This window comes from Neophocaena asiaeorientalis, unplaced genomic scaffold (assembly GCF_003031525.2).
Source record: "Neophocaena asiaeorientalis asiaeorientalis breed wild unplaced genomic scaffold, Neophocaena_asiaeorientalis_V1.1 scaffold70, whole genome shotgun sequence".
Classification (NCBI taxonomy): domain Eukaryota; kingdom Metazoa; phylum Chordata; class Mammalia; order Artiodactyla; family Phocoenidae; genus Neophocaena; species Neophocaena asiaeorientalis.
The window spans coordinates 12,400,947-12,422,952 of NW_020175410.1; the positions used below are offsets into that span (position 1 = coordinate 12,400,947).

The following is a 22,006-nucleotide window of genomic DNA, read 5'->3' on the forward strand; positions in this document are numbered from 1 at the left end:
GTTATTGCTCAAATTATGTTTTTGACCTTGAGGCCCTATTTATAGAGAATTTTTAACAGGGGGGAAATACTGGGGCAAGAGAAGAAATCAAATTCCTAGCATCTCCCATAAAGACCTGCTTCAAACAAGATCAGGTCTTTATCCTTGCCTCCCAAGAGAAAATGGTTTTCTAACCCCAATAAAGATAATTCAATAAAATAAAATAAACAAGAGTAAAGGCACGTGGCCAAACACACCTGGGTTAGGAATACAAATCATTGCCCTAACCAACTAACCATAACTTTCACGGCCGGTTTATGATAGTGATAAAGGCCTCAGTGATGGGAGTGAGCACAGAGCCCTAAGCTATTGCATGAAATCTGTTTATGGCTCAGAGCAGAGGTCAAGAGCTTTTATGCAAGGACTCAAACCACATACATGCTTTAATGTACTAAGAAATAACCTTTTCCCCTACCCCTGAGTCCACTTAGAGACTCTGCTCTGCCCAAAGTTCTGGAATCCCTATCACTCAACATCAGCTGCTTGGATCAACCAGGGATGGACCCCTTACCCATGTGTGACCAATCGGAATTCTCTTCCAGAAAACTCGTACTGGGAAACGGTTTGCTACACGGATCAAACTGGAAGGTCAAAGAGACATGGGGCCGAGACTTTCATTCTGGAACAGTTATAGGAATCCAGTGTTCAAAGAGAAGAGTAAAGTAGGTGAGAGGTGCTGCGAGAAGATACCGCGTAGCCCCAGAGGGACAAAATCAGCTGCATCTGGACTCTCCACAAAGAAGCCAGGCTCTACTTTGTGCAATTGTAATCCACGATGTCCACCTTGAAATTCTGTCTTCCTACTTGTCCCAAAATGCAAAAATACAAAAAGCCCTGCAAGAAATATAACATCATGCCAACTTTACTCATTGTTAACTTTACTGTTCATTTAAAAATACCTTTTAAAACAGTTTGTAAGTTACATATTCTGGTTTCTAACATTGAGTCATAATGCAGAGCCTTTTAAAACATACAACACCAATATTTTCTAAGCAATGGAAATTAAACGTATCATCTTTAACCTAAAACAATGTTTTATAAATGTCAAAAATCTCTCTAAAATTGGAATATTAAAAGGGCAGCCTATGCAAAGTGCAGTTTGAAATTTAGCTCTGCTATGGGTCCAGATATTCAGAAAAAAAAAAAATCAAAGCTACTGATTCACTGACATTAAGGAAGGAGTCATTTCCCAGAATGAGGTCTAAGTAATACATCCGAATTTCTGGAAGAGTGAAACGTCTTGGAGTTAAACACAAGAAAAAGCCTTATCCCTGCAATCACACCCTATCATTCAGGTTTTCTGGGATCATGCCTGCCTTGAGAAAAATTTTTCTACTGCTTATACATGCCAAGTCACAAGAATTTCACTCATCTATGGTTCATTAACCACTTACTGAGACCAGCTTGGTGGGTGGTTTGGGAAAACGGTGCAACTAACAACCTCTTCCCTTCCTTCTTCTTTCCTTCTGCTTGGGGCAGCACCTGCATGCTCTATTTTCTTGTTTCCCTGAGAATTTCACCTCTCAGTTATTTCACCTTGATCAGTCTCTCCCTGTCGATATATATATCCTCTGTATTCACTCACTTTCTTCCTTTTTCTCTACCAACTATGTCCCCATTACCTTGGAAGATTTCTCTCTGCAGCCCAGGGCCAAGTTCACCAGTTTGCAATCTTTGCTGTTGCATAGGTCTCTTGGCTAGAAGAACATCCTGCCTGGTTTAATGCTCTGCACTCACTGTTTTGAACTAATGGAACGATGGAGCATGCATATGAGCAGAGGAGATGGCAATATGCATGTTTATTGTTCATTGCCACCCCATTCACATGTAACACTTGTGATGTTCCACAAGCACAGAATTCCAGTGGACACATAATGCATGGAAGTTCTGCAAAACTGAAAGTGAGTACAAAGTAAGTGTTTTAAGTCTGTGACTGAATAAGTGTGGGCACTGACAGCCCTGAAAGACCACATGAACCAGAAGTTCTTCTGCAGAAAGAAGAAAACATCCAAGGAAACTTATATTCTTCCTTACTCATCTTACTTCCTTGTATTAGGCAGTTATATTTAAAATGATGACATGGAAGGAAAGGAAAAGATAGGGCAACCGTAATTACTTTACTTTTCAGTCCCTCCTAACTCACCAATAAGATGAAGACCAAGTTTTGGTAGACTATCAAGACCTGGCACACATCAAGATTGGAATAAAAACAGTTGAGTTAGTTTTGTGCAGTGTTTCTACAAAATATTATACATGCTCACGTATGAGCTATGAAATTCGAACTGTGTGATTTTGGTGATTTCACATATGAGTTAAATGCTCTCATGCTTGCATTTAAAACTGAACAATCTAAAGGGTAAAATTCATGCCAATAATTTAAAATTTTATTTTTCTTTACTTAGAAGGACATAAAATGTCCTTCAAATATTATGTTTGATACACTGAATTTGTTTCATGATTGGAAATTTTGTTAATGCTGATTTAGCCAGTTTTGAAAAAGAAAAGTTTCAAATTTTGCACCACGATTCAGACATTTCCTGCTCATATTCTTGTTTCTGTAATTACTACAAGAAATAGTAGTAAAGACTAATTGTCATTTTTCGTCATTCATTTCCTAGAGACCCCAAAGATTAGATGTTTTCTATGAAATTATCCTATGAGAATTGAAAAAAAGTTCTAAATACTCTTCATCTCTAAGAATTTTATTGGTCTTCATTCAGTAAGAAGATTAGGGATTTTATTAAAAAGGAAAAGAAAAATAGAAAATGATAAAAGTGAAGAGAACTCCCTCTAGTCTCTATGTCAACTGTGGTCCCACTGAAGAACTATTTTTCTGTGTATTAAATGCATCTTTTCCACTTCATTTTTTGCATGCAAAATCTTCTCAGATGGGATTATCCTAACTTGAGACTGGCAACAGAAGCGATAAGCAACTATTTGGATTTTTGGGTCACAAGCTCAATACAAACCAACTTTGCCTGTCTTGAGTTATATTCTTGGTACCCTTTATTACTTTATTTTTTATCCCTTTTATATTTTATTATTATATCTCCCTACTATGTAGGGGAAGTAGTTTATAAAAGGATAAGTACATATGTAATTTAAATGATGTTTTGGTAAACTCAACATTAGATTTAAAAAATTACATTAATATGAGAAAGCCTTCTTTAAGCAAGATGATTTTTCTGACATGTTTTGCTTATAGAACACGTGTACTTCTTACAAAAGAACTGTCACAGATTGTAAGATAAAATGCCATCATCTCTCTTATTGAAACGTCAGTGTTTATTTGCAATAATTATTTCTGATAAAATCTTCATTTAATTCTCATGTTTTTAGAGAATGATTGTTTATTTTTATGAATACTGTTTTCCTCTCAAAACGCTATTGGATTAAGCTTATTTCCCAGGTTAATAACTTTTATTAAAAATTGTTTTTTTGGGTGTGTGTATTTTACAAAAACGACCTTAGAGCAGAAACTTACTCTGACACTACTATAGTCAATGTTCATACTGAGACACTATGAGGGAACACTAAATGATCAGACATTGCATTCTCAGAAGTCTATAGTATGGAGATTATCCCACTGTCATACAGCAGCGACGACAAAACAGCAAGCATCCAGTGGTTTTTGAGCATCTAATATGTATCAGACTTCTTTTTATAAAAAGTTATCTCATTTAATCCTCACGATAATCCTGTGAGATAAAATGAAATTCTAGGACTAATCCCGATTCCAGTACCACTCCACCCCAGCCAGCACCCCGTTTAAGTTGGCACATTACCCTGTGTAAACTGTATTTCAGTATCCTTTGTGTAAGTTAAAAAGGTCTAAGTGGGAGGAAGTTGAGGGGTCCCTCGAGCCCTTAACAGCTGATGGCCGCGGTTCTTTCCAGAAATGCAACAAACTCGGAAACAGGGAACGAAGTCTTCAGTGCTTCGGAGGAGACCCTGTTACTTTTATCGACTGTTTTAATCCGAGCAGCAGCCCTAGTGCAAGGGGCCTGGTTTTCCCTACACCACTGGTTACCCGGCACCGATGGGCTATACTCTTCCTTCCTGTCTATGGGTCTCAGATTACTTATGTGTGAGATCAGAAACTTGGATAAAGTTTTCTTTGACTTTACCTGAACTAACTCGAGGTGAGAGGAAGTGAAAGGCGGCACCTGGAAAGAGAAGTCAACCATCCTCTCATGGTCTGGGAGGAACAGATGTATAGCGTTAAACTCGGGGGCCGACAGCTGAGAGAAAGAGCCAGGCCGCAGCTGAGATCCATAGTCCCAGGCCCGCAGTCACAACCGGGTAAGCGCGCGTCCCTTTTCCGGAAGCCCCGCCCGCTCCTCCAGCCTGGTTCACCCCCACGCCCCTACCACATTCCCGGCCTCGGCGGCGAACTACATTTCCCAGAATGTAGTTCGGTCATGCGGCCGCCTCGCAGGGCGCCGAGAAGCGCCTTGGGTGACGCCATCAGCCAGCGCCACGTTTAGACTACCCTGATGTCGTGGCGCTTTAGGGGAAGAAGTTGGTGTTTCGCCGGGCCCCGGTACTGAGGACGCAGTCCGGGTGACCCCTGGCCTCTTCCCACCCCTCCGCCCGCCTTTTCCCCCGCTCCTCTGGCAGGATGAGGCGTGCAGGCCTGGGTAAGAAGAGGGCTGAGATTCTAAGTTCGGGGGCCCTAGAACTGGCCGTGCTGGGCGCGGGGACGCGGAAGGAAATCGGATCTGTTTCATGTCTCTGGAATCTGAACCAGAGAGCAGGGTGTATGGAGGGGTCTTTGGAGGCGATACCAAGTGGAAACACACCATTTGTCCGAGATCCTGCGGCGTGCCTTAAGTTTAGTTCAGTCCCAGGTATGGATGGTAGGTTTACAGAGAGTAGTGGAGGACTGGAGGTGAGGTATGTACAGGTGCCAACTCAGTGATGAGTCTTTAGTGTTATTGACGGTCTGAGCGTGATTATGGAAATTGCTGTCTTCGGTTTCTTTTTATTGGACCCGATGTTAGTTTCTTCAGAAGCAAAGTTTGAAGAGTGAGTGTTGCATGCAGAGCACACTAATAATAATCATATTAGCCTGGTTACAGTGAGTTACAAAGGTAAACGTACGTATCATTACTGTTAAAGGCCGTTTTACCCAGAACAGTTCTTATCTGAGCCTTGTTCCACTGGTAAGACGGTAGAATGTAGTAATTCTTGGTGACTTAGCATTTGTTCTTGACCTTTTAGCTTAGGAAGCAGGTTCACCAAGCAGCAGGAACAAATTAGGCACAAGGACTTATAATGGGCTATTATAACACAGAGCCATTAAAACAGCATTTTCTGGTTCTGAAACTATTAAGTGATAATTGGGAAAAAGAAAAAACCTGCCAAATCAGTGTACAATATACCTGAGAAAATATATGAAATATTGAAAAAAGATAATGTTACCTTTTTTAGTTCTTATAAGATGGAAAAAGAAAAAAAAAGTTTTCAACTGTCAGGTATTTAAAGTTAGTGAAAGTTGCCAGTAACTAGGCATGTACATTCATTACTAAATTGTAGTATGAGAAACAGCTTTTGAAAAATGTAGTTTTTGTGAATACTTGGATCATAGAAGGAAAGTTGGCCAAATAAATTGTAGAGAAAAAATATAACTCATTTTGAACAAGGTTAGTTTTATATGCCTAAATGTTTTTCCTTTTTATCATTACTAATGACAGCAAACATTTATTGTGTACTTGAGTAAGCTGTAGGTATACAGTCGTTTGTAGCTCTGCTTGTGTTCCCCAAAGCTTCCAATCTAGTTGAGGAGTAGAAATATGTACAAAGATAAATTATAGTACAAGGCGGTAGCTATACAACCAAATACCAAATAAGTTCTACAGGTAGTGAATGTCTCGGGGATTTCACAAATAGAGCACTTGGTACTCTGTGGAGACATAGGAACTTGAACTAAAGCTTAAATAATGAAGTGTAGGAGAGGTAATTTCCAGTTGGAAGGATGACCCTTTCCCCCCAGAAATAGTTGTAGGGCTGGAATCTAGAATTATGAATGATGTGTTTTAAAGGATTATGATTAAGCCTATTTGGTTGAAGTAGGAGACATAGAACCAGAACCAACCACATTGTGTAGACCTTTGAGTGCTAGGCCAAGGAATTTGGATCTCATTGGTAGGTCTTTTGGCCCCTTTGAATGTTTTTGTGCAGCAGTGTGCCATGATAAATTGCAGGAAAGGGACTAGAGAAATGATGGTTCTGAGCCCTGACTGTACATTAGAATCACCTGGAGAGCTTTTAGGGCTTTGATACCCGGACCCCAGCCCAGACTAATGAAATTACAATCTCTAGAATAGAGTGGTTTTTTGTTTGTTTGTTTTTAAGCTCCCCTGTAGTTGAGAGGAGGAAAGGTGATGTATCAATTGCTGTAATTTACATTGGTATGATGTGACAGGAGCTTTTTTTTTTTTTTTTTTTTTTTTTTAAAAGGATCAGTCTGTATTGACCTGGAACTTTAAACCTGGGATCGTGAATCAGTAGATATTCATGTGGAGAAGCTTCCACACTTCACATGTCCCTCTCGGTGATTTGGTTCAGTTATTGACAGAAGCTATCCAAAAGTAGCATTTGTCTAATGGACAAAGTCTGAGGATCATCTTTGGCACCCATTAGCTTTCCTACAACTTTTTATAGCAGTTAAGTCACACAAAGAATAACAACTCCTAACATTTTATTTTATTTATTTATTTATTAATATTGGTAGTGAATGATGGTGTGAGGGAAGATTAACTCTTTAATAGAAGAAATGTGCCTTGAGGGCTTCCCTGGTGGCGCAGTGGTTGAGAGTCCGCCTGCCGATGCAGGGGACACGGGTTCGTGCCCCGGTCCGGGAGGATCCCACGTGCCGCGGAGCGGCTGGGCCCGTGAGCCATGGCCGCTGAAGAAATACTTCTGAGAATTTCACTTTTAATAAATGCGACAGTATTGAAGAACTCTAAAAATAAAATTAAGATAGGGAAAAATAACAATAAAGGAAGTGAGACAAATAGCCATTAATTGAGAAATGAATTCCTTGGTTGTCAAGTGGTTAAATTCATCCAGTCAGTAATGACTTATTGGACAAACGTTATATATCTAGGACCTTAGTCACATAAAATATGAAGACATTTTTCTTTTCTGTAAGGATTTTGGTCCTTATTAGAGTTTGTACAGGGTATCATTGATGAATAGGGTGAGAATGCATTGTTTAAATAATTATTTTAATCACTGAGTGGAGGAAAATATTATGTCTAGTCACCTGAGTCCTTAACTTTTATAATGGCACACTTAGCTTTGTGGATAGTGTGTCAGCAGTTGAGGGAAAATTTGGGGAAAGCGACTCCTTCTCCTCAGGACCATACTCATTTAGCATTTTGTTGTGGTTTTTGTGGTGGTGGAGATTGTGTGTCTGCTGCATGTAAAGTACTTATTAGGTACAGGGGATATAGAAGAAGGTTGAGACACTGCCTCACTGCCTCTGTCCTCAAAGAAGCCTGTGACCCCACTGCTGACAAAGGCAGGCACATTCAAAGTTGAATAACAGTGAATTCAGATTCTGTTCATTAATTAGTTAATTTACAAGTATTTACTGGGTGTGCCTTACTGGGTGTGTGTATATTTGTGGGGGGATCTATAGCCACGAGCAGAACAAATTTACTTTCTGCCCTTGGAGTGCAGTCTAGAGTGTGATATTAGTGTTACATATAGTCAGAGCTGTAAGAATTCAAAGGAGAGAGTTTTGCTCTTTAGAGAAAGTGAGCTTTGTGCTGTGCCTTGAAAGAGCTTTCTGTTCACGCTTTGACCTTTCTTCAACAACCAGTGCTGCCTGCTACTTCCAGCCCTTCCATATGTTACTGTCACTGCCACTCCATCCACTCTGAGTTTATGGAGACCTTTAGTTTCTGTATCATCCCTTTCCTCCATATTCTCAGGCTTCTGTTAACACTACTTCAGTCCTTGTCCAGTTGAATCCCCATAATCCATATATTCACCCAGTCTTTTCGCAAGGAATCTCATCCTCTTGGGGCTCTGTTCTTCAGCAGCCCCAACACTGTAAACCTCCAACTCTTGATCAGTCCAACCATCCAGCGTTTCATGGGCTAACTTAGGCTGATGAGTTCTTCTGGAGAAAAATCACACTACAATATATTGCCTCAGCCAGGATTGCTTTATCCCTGTAGTAATCCTGTATAACCCTAGTCACTTTCCTCCATTATTCTCTTTACTGTTTATTCCCCCAAATGATCACCATTCTTCAAAGACAGGCTTTTCTCTTTTTTACTGAGAAAATTGTCAATAGTTTAAAAAAAAATGCGGTTAGATAACACTGTCAGCTATGCTTTCCTCTCTCAATCCTCCAACATGTTAGTATATGTATTCACTGTTCAAGGCTCACTCTACCTGTTTGATGGCCTGATGAATATCAAGTACTATATTAGGCAGTGGCTGGGACTATAGTCCTGTATCCCAATGCTATTCCCTAGAAGATGAGCTCCAAAAAGTGGCACCTAGAAAGAACAATGAATCTGATACATGGAGTTTCTCAAGTATTTGTTGAAGAATGAATGAGTCCCTCTCTTAAATCTCAGCTAATATTCTCCAAGTTATTCCAGCTCTTTTCTATTTAAAAGAAAGAGATGCTAGTAAAGGACCCTCCCTCTGCCATGAACTTCATCCTGCTGTATTATCCTCTTTCTGCCTTTCTCTTCATAGCCAAGCTTCTTCCATAGGTAGTTGATGTTATGATACTTTTAGATTTTTTTTTAAACTGTGTAGTTCTAGGGAGCAGGAAATGTGTCCAGAATCTCTTTATATATCAGTGCCTATTTCAGTGTCTTGTGGGCAATCAATATGCAGTCAACAAATGTGTTTTGAACTGAATTCAGTATTCTTTGCTTAAGAGAGGGTATTAGAATTGTTCTAATCTCTATTTGGTTATTAATTTTTAAAGTTCATTTGGAGTGTGAATAATAGACATACATGGTCTGCAACGCCCTCCAGGGGTCTTTTTCAGTTCTTTCTTGTCAAGGTTTCAAAAGTTTTTGCTGCAACTCTGCTTGTGACTCTAATCCTTGCAGGTGAAGGAGTACCTCCTGGCAACTATGGGAACTATGGCTATCCTAATAGTGGGTATAGTGCCTGTGAAGAAGAAAATGAGAGACTCACGGAAAGTCTGAGAAACAAAGTAACTGCTATAAAATCTGTAAGTATAAAGCACATATTATATACTTTTTAATTTGTATATTTATATATACATGTATATTTTATACTTATAAAATATATACTTTTATTGGTATCATACTAAGGAATTCAGTTACAAAATAGTGTAGTTTGGTGGTATGAGCTTTTTTTCCCCAAATTTAACAATTCAGAGATAATAAAGCACCTATGAAACTAGATAGCCCAAATCACCTAACTACTTTCTACAACTGTCATTCACGCCAGGGAAAGAAATTTCCAGGAGAAAAAAGCTTTCTTCTAACAAGCCTAAATTATCAATATTGGAATTAAAAAAAAAATCATTTAATTCTTAATTTCCTCGAAATGTTGTATTTTCTAAATTATTCACATTATACAAAATTGCTTAGTTCATAGATCAACTACTTTTGATTTAATATGACCTTGAAAACAATACTCATTTCAAAATATAACAGTCTCCAGGCTTTTACAATTCTACTTTCCAAAGGCTAATGAAATAGCAATTAAGTTTTAGCAACATGACTCAAAATTTAGACATGATTTAAGTACAAGTTTAGAAAATGTGGCCAATCAAAACATATGGTACATTTGTTTTGTTTTTAACTTCAGAATTTTTTTTTTGTAGTTAAATCTAAAATACTGTATGTTGTCTGTACTAATGTCTCAGAGTAATCCACCTTCCACCCCCAAGCAGCTCATCTTCTGACTTTTCTTCTTCTAGTCTCAAAAGCTACAAATCTGTCTTTCATGTTTCTGCCTTTGTACCTCACGTCAGTCACCAAGTCCTGTGCTTTTTTTTCTACTGTTCCTATTTCCACCTTTCTCTTTCTAATACTATCCCCCGGTTTTCTTAGGTGAACTGTTGGGAAAGTCTTTTAACCTATCTGTTCCTAATTTTTCCCATGTTTTGGTCTGAGCTACACCCTGTCACCAGTCATCTTTTTAGAGTATTTTTTAACTTGCATCCTTGCTCCCAGAAGTCTTCAGTGGCCTCCCATGATGTAAGAAATGAAGTTCACACTCTATAGTTCCATCAAATAGGTTCTGCAAATATTGTCCACAGCTTTTCAGACCTTACCTCCTGTACCTCCAGAATGTATACATGCTTTCTGCCAGACAAATTCAAGTACTCCTTGTGTCCTACGCATGCTGTCACTCTCCCACTCCTGTATCTTTGGGCATACTATCACTTTGCCTTAGACTGCCTCTCTCTCCTGACATTGGCTGAAGTCTTGCCCTTCTGAAAGGCTCCACCTCATTGCATCTTCTCTCCTCCAGGCCATTCCTGATCACCACATAAAAGTAACCTTTTCCTTATGAACATAAGACCATTTGTACCATTTCTGTAGCGCTTATTGCATAATGATCTGCATTGGAATTATCTGTATGTAAAAGAAATTTACCAGAAATAGGGTTTTCTATTGTACTTAGTTTTATATTCTACATAGCACTTACCATAATTCCTTATAGTGGTATTGACTTAATATGTATTAAATAAAGGATAACCAGAAGATGGTTTTACCAGTGTATGTGATTGATTCCGCATTAAAATAAACATGCAGTACACTTACAGAGCATTCACTGGAAGCTTATGCTGCCAAAACCTAATTGCTATTTCATTAGTCTTTGGAAAATAGAATTATATTCAGCCTGGAGACTGTTACATTCTGAAATGAGTATTGTTTTCAAGGTCATATTAAATCAAAAGGAGTTGATCTATAAACTAAGCAATATTGTATAATGTTAATAATTTAAAAAATACAACATTCAGGCCATCATCAAAAAATCTAGAAACAATAAACGCTGGAGAGGGTGTGGAGAAAAGGGAACACTCTTGCACTGCTGGTGGGAATGTGAATTGGTACAGCCACTATGGAGAACAGTCTGGAGGTTCCTTAACAAACTACAAATAGAACTACCATATGACCCAGCAATCCCACTACTGGGCATATACCCTGAGAAAACCAAAATTCAAAAAGAGTCATGTACCAAAATGTTCATTGCAGCTCTGTTTACAATAGCCAGGACATGGAAGCAACCTAAGTGTCCATCATCGGATGAATGGATAAAGAAGATGTGGCACATATATACAATGGAATATTACTCAGCCATAAAAAGAAACGAAATTGAGCTATTTGTAATGAGGTGGATAGACCTAGAGTCTGTCATACAGAGTGAAGTAAGTCAGAAAGAGAGAGACAAATACTGTATGCAATACAACATTCAGAGGAAATTAAGAATTAAATGATTTTTTTTTAATTCCAATATTGATAATTTAGGCTTCTTGTTAGAAGAAAGCTTTTTTCTCCTGTAAATTTCTTCCCCTGGCATGAATGACAGTTGTAGAAACAGGTGATTTGGGCTATCTAGTTTCATAGGTGCTTTATTATCTCTGAATTGTTAAATTTGGGGAAAAAGCTCACATTCTGATCTATAGAATTCTAGCATGGTTTTGCATCACTATTACCCCAGATGCTTTCCACACAAAATAAGTTGAGAACAATATTTTGCAGTGGTTTGCCAAGATTTTTAGTAGTTTCCAAGATTTAGTAGTAGTGCGTTTATTCAAATATCTTAGAAATGAAGCCTTTGATGAATTTGTCGTATAAAGTATTAGATAGGTTTTGGTTTGAATAGCAGCTGTACTCACTTATGGTATTTCATTCAGACTCAGCCTCTTTTGTGCATAGCTTCAGGATGTGGGTGACACTAACTTGTGAGGTTTTTTTCCAATTTATTATCATATTTTAAAGAAAAACACCTTTAGAATCTAAAGAAATAATTAATTTAGATGTTTATTCAAAGTAATGCTACATTCATTAGGAAAATATTGCTTATATCTGGATTTGAATTGATAATATGGGAACTTGTATACATTTTTAAAAGGTAAATGAAGAAATATACAAACAAATGCTATTGTGTAAACAGTATAGAGAAAAAAGAATGCAAGGATAAGAGAACCGGAGAGAAATATGTACCAAAATTAAAAGATGGAATTGAATATTAAGATGAAATCAAAATGAAGAACAGGGAGACAATGTCCATAGTTGGGAAGCAATAGAAATTCTAAGTTTATTTTTCATTAATTTCAGTGAGAAAAGTAACAAAAGAAGAGAGTATATTTTATATTTTTAGAATACAGTTTTATTTGAGAAAATGTTTATGCTTAGAATGTCATTATTGTTTTTACTTTATAACACTTAAAAACATTTATGTAAGTAATAATGTTTACGCTTTCTACTTTATAGCTTTCCATTGAAATAGGCCATGAAGTTAAACATCAAAATAAATTATTAGCTGAAATGGTAAGTGAATATGATTTTAACTTTAAGAAACTTGATCTGATATTCTCAAATCTGGTTTGGAATACCTCTAAGATTCGTTTTTGCCATCGTTTTACATTTTTTATCTTGCCTAACACATACAAGTAGGAGGAGGAGGTGGAAGCCAATTTATCTTTAATCCTGTGCTTAGAAACACCGTTAAAAACTCAGGACAAATGACTATTTTGAGTCTTCTTAAAGATCTCTGGATATAGACTGCCAAGTAATCAAAAGCACTTTATGTCCAACCGACCAAATGTCTTTTACTTAAGGTAAACCTATTTCTTTTGCTTGATCTTCTAAAGATCACTGTGAACAACTCAATAAGATTTGAACATAGTGACATCCCCAAGCCTTTTATCTCTGGTCTAAACAAACTCAGTAATATATGCCTGTTCTTGTTAGAGGCTTTTTTCATTCTACAATGTTTATTTTGTATGTCAAATTCCTCTGGGCCTTCCCTAGTTTCTTCAAATGCTTTTAAAATTATACTGTTCAAAAATGAATATTGCACTGAAAGCAATCGCCTTGTGAAAGTTGTACGTTAGAATCACTTGCGGAACTTTGAAAATATTTATGCCTGGTCCTCACTCTAAATATACTGATTCAGAATTTTAGGGGGAGGGGCCTAGGTATATGTATTTTGAAAAAAGGATCCCAGGTGATTCTGATGCATAACCCCACTGAATACTATAGATGTAAAGTTCATGAACTGCATAGAGCCTGAAATGTGCAAAGGCTGTCATTGTGCCAGGGCCTTACATCTCAGGATATTTAGATTTCTATGGAAATGCGGTGTTTCTAATCCATACCTAGTTCTCTCATCTTTTTTTCTTTCTTTTTTTTAACATCTTTATTGGAATATAATTGCTTTCCAATGGTGTGTTAGTTTTGCTTCCCAACAAAATGAATCAGTTATACATATACATATGTTCCCATATCTCTTCCCTCTTGCATCTCCCTCCCTCCCACCCTCCCTATCCCACCCCTCCTGGCGGTCACAGAGCACCCAGCTGATATCCCTGTGCTGTGCGGCTGCTTCCCACTAGCTATCTACCTTACCATTGGTAGTGTATATATGTCCATGCCTCTATCGCTTTGTGACACCTTACACTTCCGCCTCCCCATATCCTCAAGTTCATTCTCTAGTAGGTCTGTGTCTTTATTCCTGTCTTACCCCTAGGTTCTTGATGACATTTTTTTTTTCTTAAATTCCATATATATGTGTGAGCATACGGTATTTGTCTCTCTCTTTCTGACTTACTTCACTCTGTATGACAGACTCTAGGTCTATCCACCTCATTACAAATAGCTCAATTTCGTTTCTTTTTATGGCTGAGTAATATTCCATTGTATATATGTGCCACATCTTCTTTATCCATTCATTCGTTGATGGGCACTTAGGTTGTTTCCATCTCCGGGCTATTGCAAATAGAGCTGCAATGAACATTTTGGTACATGACTCTTTTTGAATTTTGGTTTTCTCAGGGTATATGCCCAGTAGTGGGATTGCTGGGTCATATGGTAATTCTATTTGTAGTTTTTTAAGGAACCTCCATACTGGCTGAACCAATTCACATTCCCACCAGCAGTGCAAGAGTGTTCCCAGAAGCGGGTCTCTTGTAGACAGCAAATATATGGGTCTTGTTTTTGTATCCATTCAGCCAATTTGTGTCTGTTGTATTTAGTCGATTTACATTTAAGGTAATTATCGATATTTATATTCCTATTCCCATATTCTACATTGTTTTGGGTTTGTTATTGTAGGTCTTCTCCTTCTCCTGTGTTTCTTGCCTAGAGAAGTTCAGAATTTGGGCAGCCTCTCTGCTAATGGGTGGGTTTGTGTTCCTGTTTTGCTAGTTGTTTGGCATAGGATGTCCAGCACTGTAGCTTGCTGGTCAATGTGTGAAGCTGGGTGCTGGTGTTGAGATGGAGATCTCTCGGAGATTTTCGCCATTTGATATTATGTGGAGCTGGGAGGTCTCTTGTGGACCAGTGTCTTGAAGTTGGCTCTCCCACCTCAGAGGCACAGCACTAACTCCTGGCTGCAGCACCAAGAGCCTTTCATCCACATGGTTAATTTGGGATAATTTGTTGTCTATTCATGTATTCCACAGATGCAGGGTACATCAAGTTGATTGTGGAGCTTTAATCCTCTGCTTCTGAGGCTGTTGGGAGAGATTTCCCTTTCTCTTCTTTGTTCTCACAGCTCCCAGGGGTCAGCTTTGGATTTGGCCCCGCCTCTGTGTGTAGGTCGCTGGATGGCGTCTGTTCTTCGCCCAGACAGGACGGGGTTCAAGGAACCGCTGATTAGGGGTCTCCGGCTCACTCAGGCCAGAGGTAGGGAGGGGCACGGAGTGTGGGGTGAGCCTGCGGCTGCAGAGGCCAGTGTGACGTTGCAGCAGCCTGAGGCGCGCCGTGCGTTCTCCCGGGGAAGTTGTCCCTGGATCTCGGGGACCTGGCGGTGGCTGGCTGCACAGGCTCCCCAGAAGAGGGGTGTGGATAGTGACCTGTGCTCGCACACAGGCTTCTTGGTGGTGGCAGCAGCAGCCTTAGCGTCTCATGCCCGTCTCTGGGGTTCGCGCTTTTAGCCGCATCTCGCGCCCGTCTCTAGAACTCCTTTAAGCAGCGTTCTTAATCCCCTCTCCTCGTGCACCAGGAAACAAAGAGGGAAGAAAAAGTCTCTTGCCTCTTTGGCAGGTCCAGACTTTTCCCTTGACTCCCTACTGGCCAGCCGTGGTGCACTAACCCCCTGCAGGCTGTGTTCACGCCGCTAACCCCAGTCCTCTCCCTGCACTCTGACTGAAGTGCGAGCCTCTGCTCCCACCCCCGCCCACTCTGGCGGGGGAAGCAGACAAGCCTCTCGGGCTGGTGATTGCTGGTCGGCACCAATCCTCTGTGTGGGAATTTCTCTGCTTTGCCCCCCGCACTCCTGTTGCTGTGCTCTCCTCCGCTGCTCCAAAGCTTTCCTCCTCTGCCCCCCCCAGTCTCCACCCGCGAAGGGGCTTCCTAGTGTGTGGAAACCTTTCCTCCTTCACATCTCCCTCCCACTGGTGCAGGTCCTGTCCCTATCCTTTTGTCTCTGTTTATTCTTTTTTCTTTTTCCCTACCAAGGTACGTGGGGGGTTTGTTTCCTTTTGGGAGGTCTGAGGTCTTCTGCCAGCGTTCAGTAGGTGTTCTGTAGGAGTTGTTCCACGTGTAGATGTATTTCTGGTGTATCTGTGGGGTGGAAGGTGATCTCTGCGTGTTACTCTTCCGCTATCTTCCCGTCAATCCTAGTTCTCTCATCTTAAGGACTTCTTTTCTAGCTTTTTTTTTTTTAACATCTTTATCGGAGTATAATTGCTTTACAGTGGTGTGTTAGTTTTTGCTGTATAAAAAAGTGAATCAGCTATATGTATATATATATCCCCGTATCCCCTCACTCTTGCATCTCCCTTCCACCCTCCCTATCCAACACCTCTAGGTGGTCACAAAGCATCGATCTGACCTCCCTGTGCTATGTGGCTGCTTCCCATTAGCTATCTATTTTACATTTGGTAGTGTATATATGTCCAGGCCACTCTCTCACTTCGTCCCAGCTTACCCTTCCCCCTGCCTGTGTCCTCAAGTCCATTCTCTATGTCTATGTCTTTATTCCTGTTCCGCCCCTAGGTTCCTCAGAACCGTTTCTTTTTTTAGATTCCATATATATGTGTTAGCATACGGTATTTGTCTTTCTCTTTCTGACTTACTTCACTCTGTATGACAGACCCTAGGTGCATCCATCTCACTACAAATAACTCAGTTTTGTTTCTTTTTCTGGCTGAGTAATATTCCATTGTATATATGTGCCGCATATTTTGTGTTTACACCTTTATTCGAGTATAATTGCTTTACAATGGTGTGTTAGTTTCTGCTTTATAACAAAGTGAATCAGTTATACATATGTTCCCATATCTCTTCCCTCTTGCGTCTCCCTCCCTCCCACCCTCCCTATCCCACCCCTCTAGGTGGTCACAAAGCACCAAGCTGATCTCCCTGTGCTATGTGGCTGCTTCCCACTAGCTATCTATTTTATGTTTGGTAGTGTATATATGTCCATGCCACTCTCTCACTTTGTCACAGCTTACCCTTCCCCCTCCGCATATCCTCAAGTCCATTCCCTAGTAGGTGTGTGTCTTTATTCCTGTCTTACCCCTAGGTTCTTCATGATATTTTTTCCCCTTAAATCCCGTATATATGTGTTAGCATACGGTATTTGCCTTTCTCTTTCTGACTTACTTCACTCTGTATGACAGACTCTAGGTCCATCCATCTCATTACAAATAGTTCAATTTTGTTTCTTTTTATGGCTGAGTAATATTCCATTGTATATATGTGCCACATCTTCTTTATCCATTCATCTGTCGATGGATGCTTAGGTTGTTTCTGTCTCCGGGCTATTGTAAATAGAGCTGCAATGAACATTGTGGTACATGACTCTTTTTGAATTATGGTTTTCTCAGGGTATATGCCCAGTAGTGTGATTGCTGATTCATAGGGTAGTTTCAACTTTTAGTTTAAGGAACCTCCATACCGTTCTCCATAGGGCTGTATCAATTTACATTCCCGACAACAGTGCAAGAGGGTTCCGTGTCTTCCACACCCTCTCCACCTGTGTTTTAATGTGGTCGTTTTTCCCCATCCATATTTGTAGTCTGTACCACATTTTACCACCTCTACATGATATTCTCTTAACTTTTACTCGACTCTGCTGACCTTCTAAGTCAACTACGTAAATAAAAGGATCTTAAAAGTAAAGGTACATTTAACTGCTAACCATATTAAATTTTGGATGAATTCTGTACTGGGAAGCAACCCACCATTTGACCTTGGAGAGCAATGCCCCAACAAAAAGTGGGAAAAAACCCTTGTGATAGTAGATAAACTACTTACTTTATTGTTAATATTTTTTAATCCACATAATTGGAATAAGACCTAAATACTTTGGGGTTTTGAATTGCTCTGGAGCTGAATGTTTATTGGATAATGAAAGAGCTTTTTATTTATTGAGAAAATTATTTTGCATGGAGTAATCAAGCTGATTAAGTTATAAACAGAGTCCTGAATTGATTAAACATAGAAAATATCATTAAAAATGTATTCTAATAACAGTATATTAAAGTACTTAAATATGCATGTGTAGAATATTAGAATTCAACTAGTATATTTTGTTTTCCTTTTCTCCTCACAGGATTCACAGTTTGATTCTACAACTGGATTTCTAGGTAAAACCATGGGGAAACTGAAGATTTTATCCAGAGGGAGCCAAACAAAGCTGCTGTGCTATATGATGCTGTTTTCATTGTTTGTCTTTTTTGTCATTTATTGGATTATTAAACTGAGGTGATGCAAGTCACTGAGTTTGGAATTTGTTCCAACTTAACGGCTTGGAGTACCACTTCAGTAAAAAATCAGCATCAAAACATTCCTAAATTTCAAATGACACTATGGCATTTTCCATCGAACGTTACTGAATTTTACTTGTTTTATAAATCACATTAGATAATACAGTGCTCTTTGAATACTGTTTCTTAATGATTCATTTTTTGCCCCTATTTTCAGGGGTATTGAGATGGTCCGGGGTCAGCCTGGCCCTAATAAGTTTTTTTCCTGTTTTTTTTTGCTGTCAGGTTAAATAGCAGTATAATATCCTGTTGTTACCATAAATGTAGGTTTATGTTCCACATAAAGAAACTTATTACTTAGTGGGAAAATAACAGTGCCTGGAGAGCCTTGTGCTGAGCTCTTGAGGTGGTGAGAAAGTTTGTGATGGATGGTAAATATATTTTCCTGAACTGTCATCACCCCTGATGATGTACTCTCCTTTCCTCCTTCATTTGGTTAAAATTATAGGCTGATTTTTTACCTACAGGTTTCCTAATAATTTTTGATGATATGACTGTTCTTCTGCTTCTGCCCAAGGACCTCATTCTTTAATAAAACTTGTTATTTTGGCATATTTCTAGTAAGGTTCAAAACAAATGTGTACCCGTATAGTTGTCGTTTTCTATTAACTTTATGTATATACCATTGACTTGGCTTATAATAGTTTTATGATTTTAGCTACTTAGGCCATTTGGTTATCATTTATGACAGAATAATGTGAAGCTAAAGTAATTGCTAAGTTCTGAATGGAAATAAAATGTTCAAGAAGAGTAATTGCCTCTGCTTTATTATGTGCTCAAAATAAATATTGGAAATACTCAGGCATTGACCTTGCAGCTAAGGGCATTGTTACTTTAATCCAGTGTATCTGTCTATAGAAAACAAAATACAAAAGTGGACTGTTGAATAGAAAGAGATATTAAAATGTGAAATACTCCGTATTGCTACTATTTGGGAATTTGCCCATTTATGGGCTCCAAAAATAAAATTTTTAATGAACTATATTAATTGACTTTGTTGCTTCTTTGTTCAAGTCTCTCTTTTTTTTTCCTCCATAGACTGAGAAGTGGTCTGAAAACAGAACAAACTCAGGAAAGCTTAACATATTTGTATTATTTCAGAACTTGCTGCAAACAAATGAGATAAATCATGACTGATTTCAAAATTCTCTTTAATTCTTTAAATTTTTATTTAAAAATCTATTATCTTTGATTTTGCTGAGTTTGCAATCCTTTTTTGCTCATCCCTACTTACCTATCAATTTAGGCCTATCTTTTCTTGCTCCACTTGTCATCTGGGCCTCCACCTGACAGGTTAAAACTCTAGAGCTGAGAGGGGTTAAGTGACAGCATGTAAGAGACAGGCCTGAGGTGTGAGGTGAGGGACACTGGTTTGGGTTAGATGACCTGGGTTCAAATCTCTATTCCTTCACTTGCTCAGTGTTTGGGGGCCTGTTTCTTCATTTAATCATCTATTTCATAGGATTATTGTGAGAGGAAGATAATATATTGGAAAGTGCTTGACACATGATAATGACTCAATAAATGTTAGTTCTCCATATCATGAACAGACATGTCAGAAAAGTGAGTAAATTTAAGGGCAAGACAGTAAGTTTGAGGTGAGGATATGACCTTCAAGTGGAAATTTGTATCAGACAATTAGAGATTGTTTTTCAAGAATTATTTAACTGTGTCCTCTGCCAACTATGTAACATCAGAGCTCAGAGAAAACTCAAAAATCATTGTCAATAATTAAAATTGCAGAAAAGGGAAGAACAGAAGGCTAAAAAAAATGACCGGAAGATGAAAACAAGAGAATCAACAATGGAAATAGGTGAGATCAAAGCCTCAGGAAAAGCAATGATGGCAAGAGAAGGATGGATTTCAAGATTAAGGTTTGGCTATGATAAGAAAGTACTTTGTAAAGTATTAAAACACTATTTCAATGTTGGCTGTTATCAAGGACGGGAGGATTTCAGGAAAAGGGGTTTGGGGTGATGTAAAAGTGATTCTCATCACTGCATTATCCAGCATTTCATATTTTACAATTCTTTTTTAAGAGCTGCCTAAAATAGGTCCCTAACCAGCATTTTATATCACCCCTCCCCATTACTGCCTTTGCTGAGATTCCTGGCAGGCAGGGAACTCTGGAAAGGTCTGTCTCTGCCCTATCAGGGATCCTTCTGCCAGCACCTCTTTCTTCCTTCTGCTTAGGGACCCCTAGGAGAAAGTACTTCGAGAAATAAAATTTTGAGAAAACATCAAATATGGACAAGTTCTAATTCTTCATAATCCTTTACAAACTCATTGCTAAATCTGAAAAGGACTTTATTGCTATTGGTGTTGGGGAGGTTGATTGTAATAACTGAACAAAATATTCACATTATTTTGAATTTTTAGTCAGCGTAAGATTTGCAGGTGGTTGGGTGGTGGGTAACACACTATAAATCCTATATTTTAAATGGGAAAGCAGCTTTAGAAAAATGTCAAGTGTCCAAGGTTTTTTCCGCAAAATACCTGGTCACTTCATTTCACTAGGAGTTGGTCTTTGGAAGTGTGCTGACACATTTGCAAATAATAGAAAGTTTAACTTACCTGCTCCATCCCTTACAGATGCCAGGCATAGGTTTCCATAATGAGGAAAGGGAGGATTATACATAATAGTGATAGAATTTAAATCAGCATGTAAATTAATTCTTGACCAGAGAATCGTTGTCAAATCTAAAACAAATGGGCAACATTTGAAGCATCAGAATTCTGGAGCAGAAAACCCTAGCACCTGCACCCATAAAAAGCTTCTGTTTCTACCAAACTAGTTTTCCTAATTTTTCAGTGCTCTTAAATTTCTAATTATATGTATTGAATTTGCTTCCTTGTAGAAAAAGCGGGAAAAGTGCTTGATAATTTGGGTTTATTCAGTTAGCAAATATGTTTATCAGGCCATATTGATGGATAAACTTTGACTCAATATTTACTGGGAAGTGGAATAGCATCGTAGCTAAGACTGAAAGCTGTGCAGTCACACTGCCTGAGCATAAATCCTGGCTCCACCATTCACATCATAACTTTGGGCTGATGATCTCTCCACCTCAGTTACTTTATTTGTAAAACAGGAATTAAAAATTGTATATAGGTAGCAGTGATACACTCATAGGGTTATTATGATTAAAAAAATGATATTCCTTATAAAGAACTTCAAATGGGTTCCTGGCACTCAATGGTGGCTGTTGCTTTTGTGGGTCTGTGGACAGGCACTTGGGAATTTTAATCACACCAGCCAGACAGAATTTTGGCTGCTTTCTCCCGCTCTCAAAATCCTGCCAAGGATAAAAGCAGCTGTTGGTCTTTTCTGGGAAGAGTCATCATTTTCTGGAATTTAGTTCATTTATGTTTCTTTGTATCCTTGGCAATCTGATGGTTTTTTTTTTTTTTAACCTATGACTTTTGAGTGTATCTGGCTTGAATTATTGGAGTAAGAACAACAGATTTTTTAACTTTCTGGAAGCAGAATTTTGGAGGGAGAGAGCTTAGTTTTCTACTTGCTAAAAAGTTATAAACACTCCATTTCCTTTTTACTTTTTCTATAGTTAAATTCTTAACTTTCTTCTATTTTGAAATATTGATTAATGGTATGAGGTGAGGGGCACAAATGATTTTATTTTTAATTTACAAAGTGCCAACCAGTTATTCCCACAGTAAATATTAACACCTTTTTTTTCTCCTTATATGTTGTTAGGGTACATGACAGGGTCATTTTCTTGTATATGTATTTTGTTCCATTCACTTTCTTTATCCTTGCACCAATACCACACTATTTGAATTATTGTAGTTTCATAGCATATTAATAGCCAGCACATATCTATTCAATTTATTCTTTCTGATGAACTTCAACGTACTTTGATAATATTTTAATAAAGCATAGTGAATTTTGATAAGAATCACATTAATATTTTATAACCTTCACTGAAAACAAAAAACGAAAACATTCCCCTACTGGAATGTTAGATTTTGACTCCAAGCAAATTT

General features: G+C 38.5%; 1 protein-coding gene across 1 annotated transcript; it reads left to right on the forward strand.

Annotated features, from left to right (window-relative positions):
- Positions 1-4,522: 4,522 nt before the first annotated feature.
- BET1 (Bet1 golgi vesicular membrane trafficking protein) lies at positions 4,523-18,985 on the forward strand. Its single transcript, XM_024767075.1, has 4 exons — positions 4,523-4,679; positions 9,129-9,253; positions 12,498-12,554; positions 17,788-18,985. The coding sequence occupies exons 1-4, from the start codon at positions 4,661-4,663 to the stop codon at positions 17,941-17,943; spliced, it is 357 nt and encodes a 118-aa protein (XP_024622843.1). The 5' UTR covers positions 4,523-4,660; the 3' UTR covers positions 17,944-18,985.
- Positions 18,986-22,006: the final 3,021 nt, after the last annotated feature.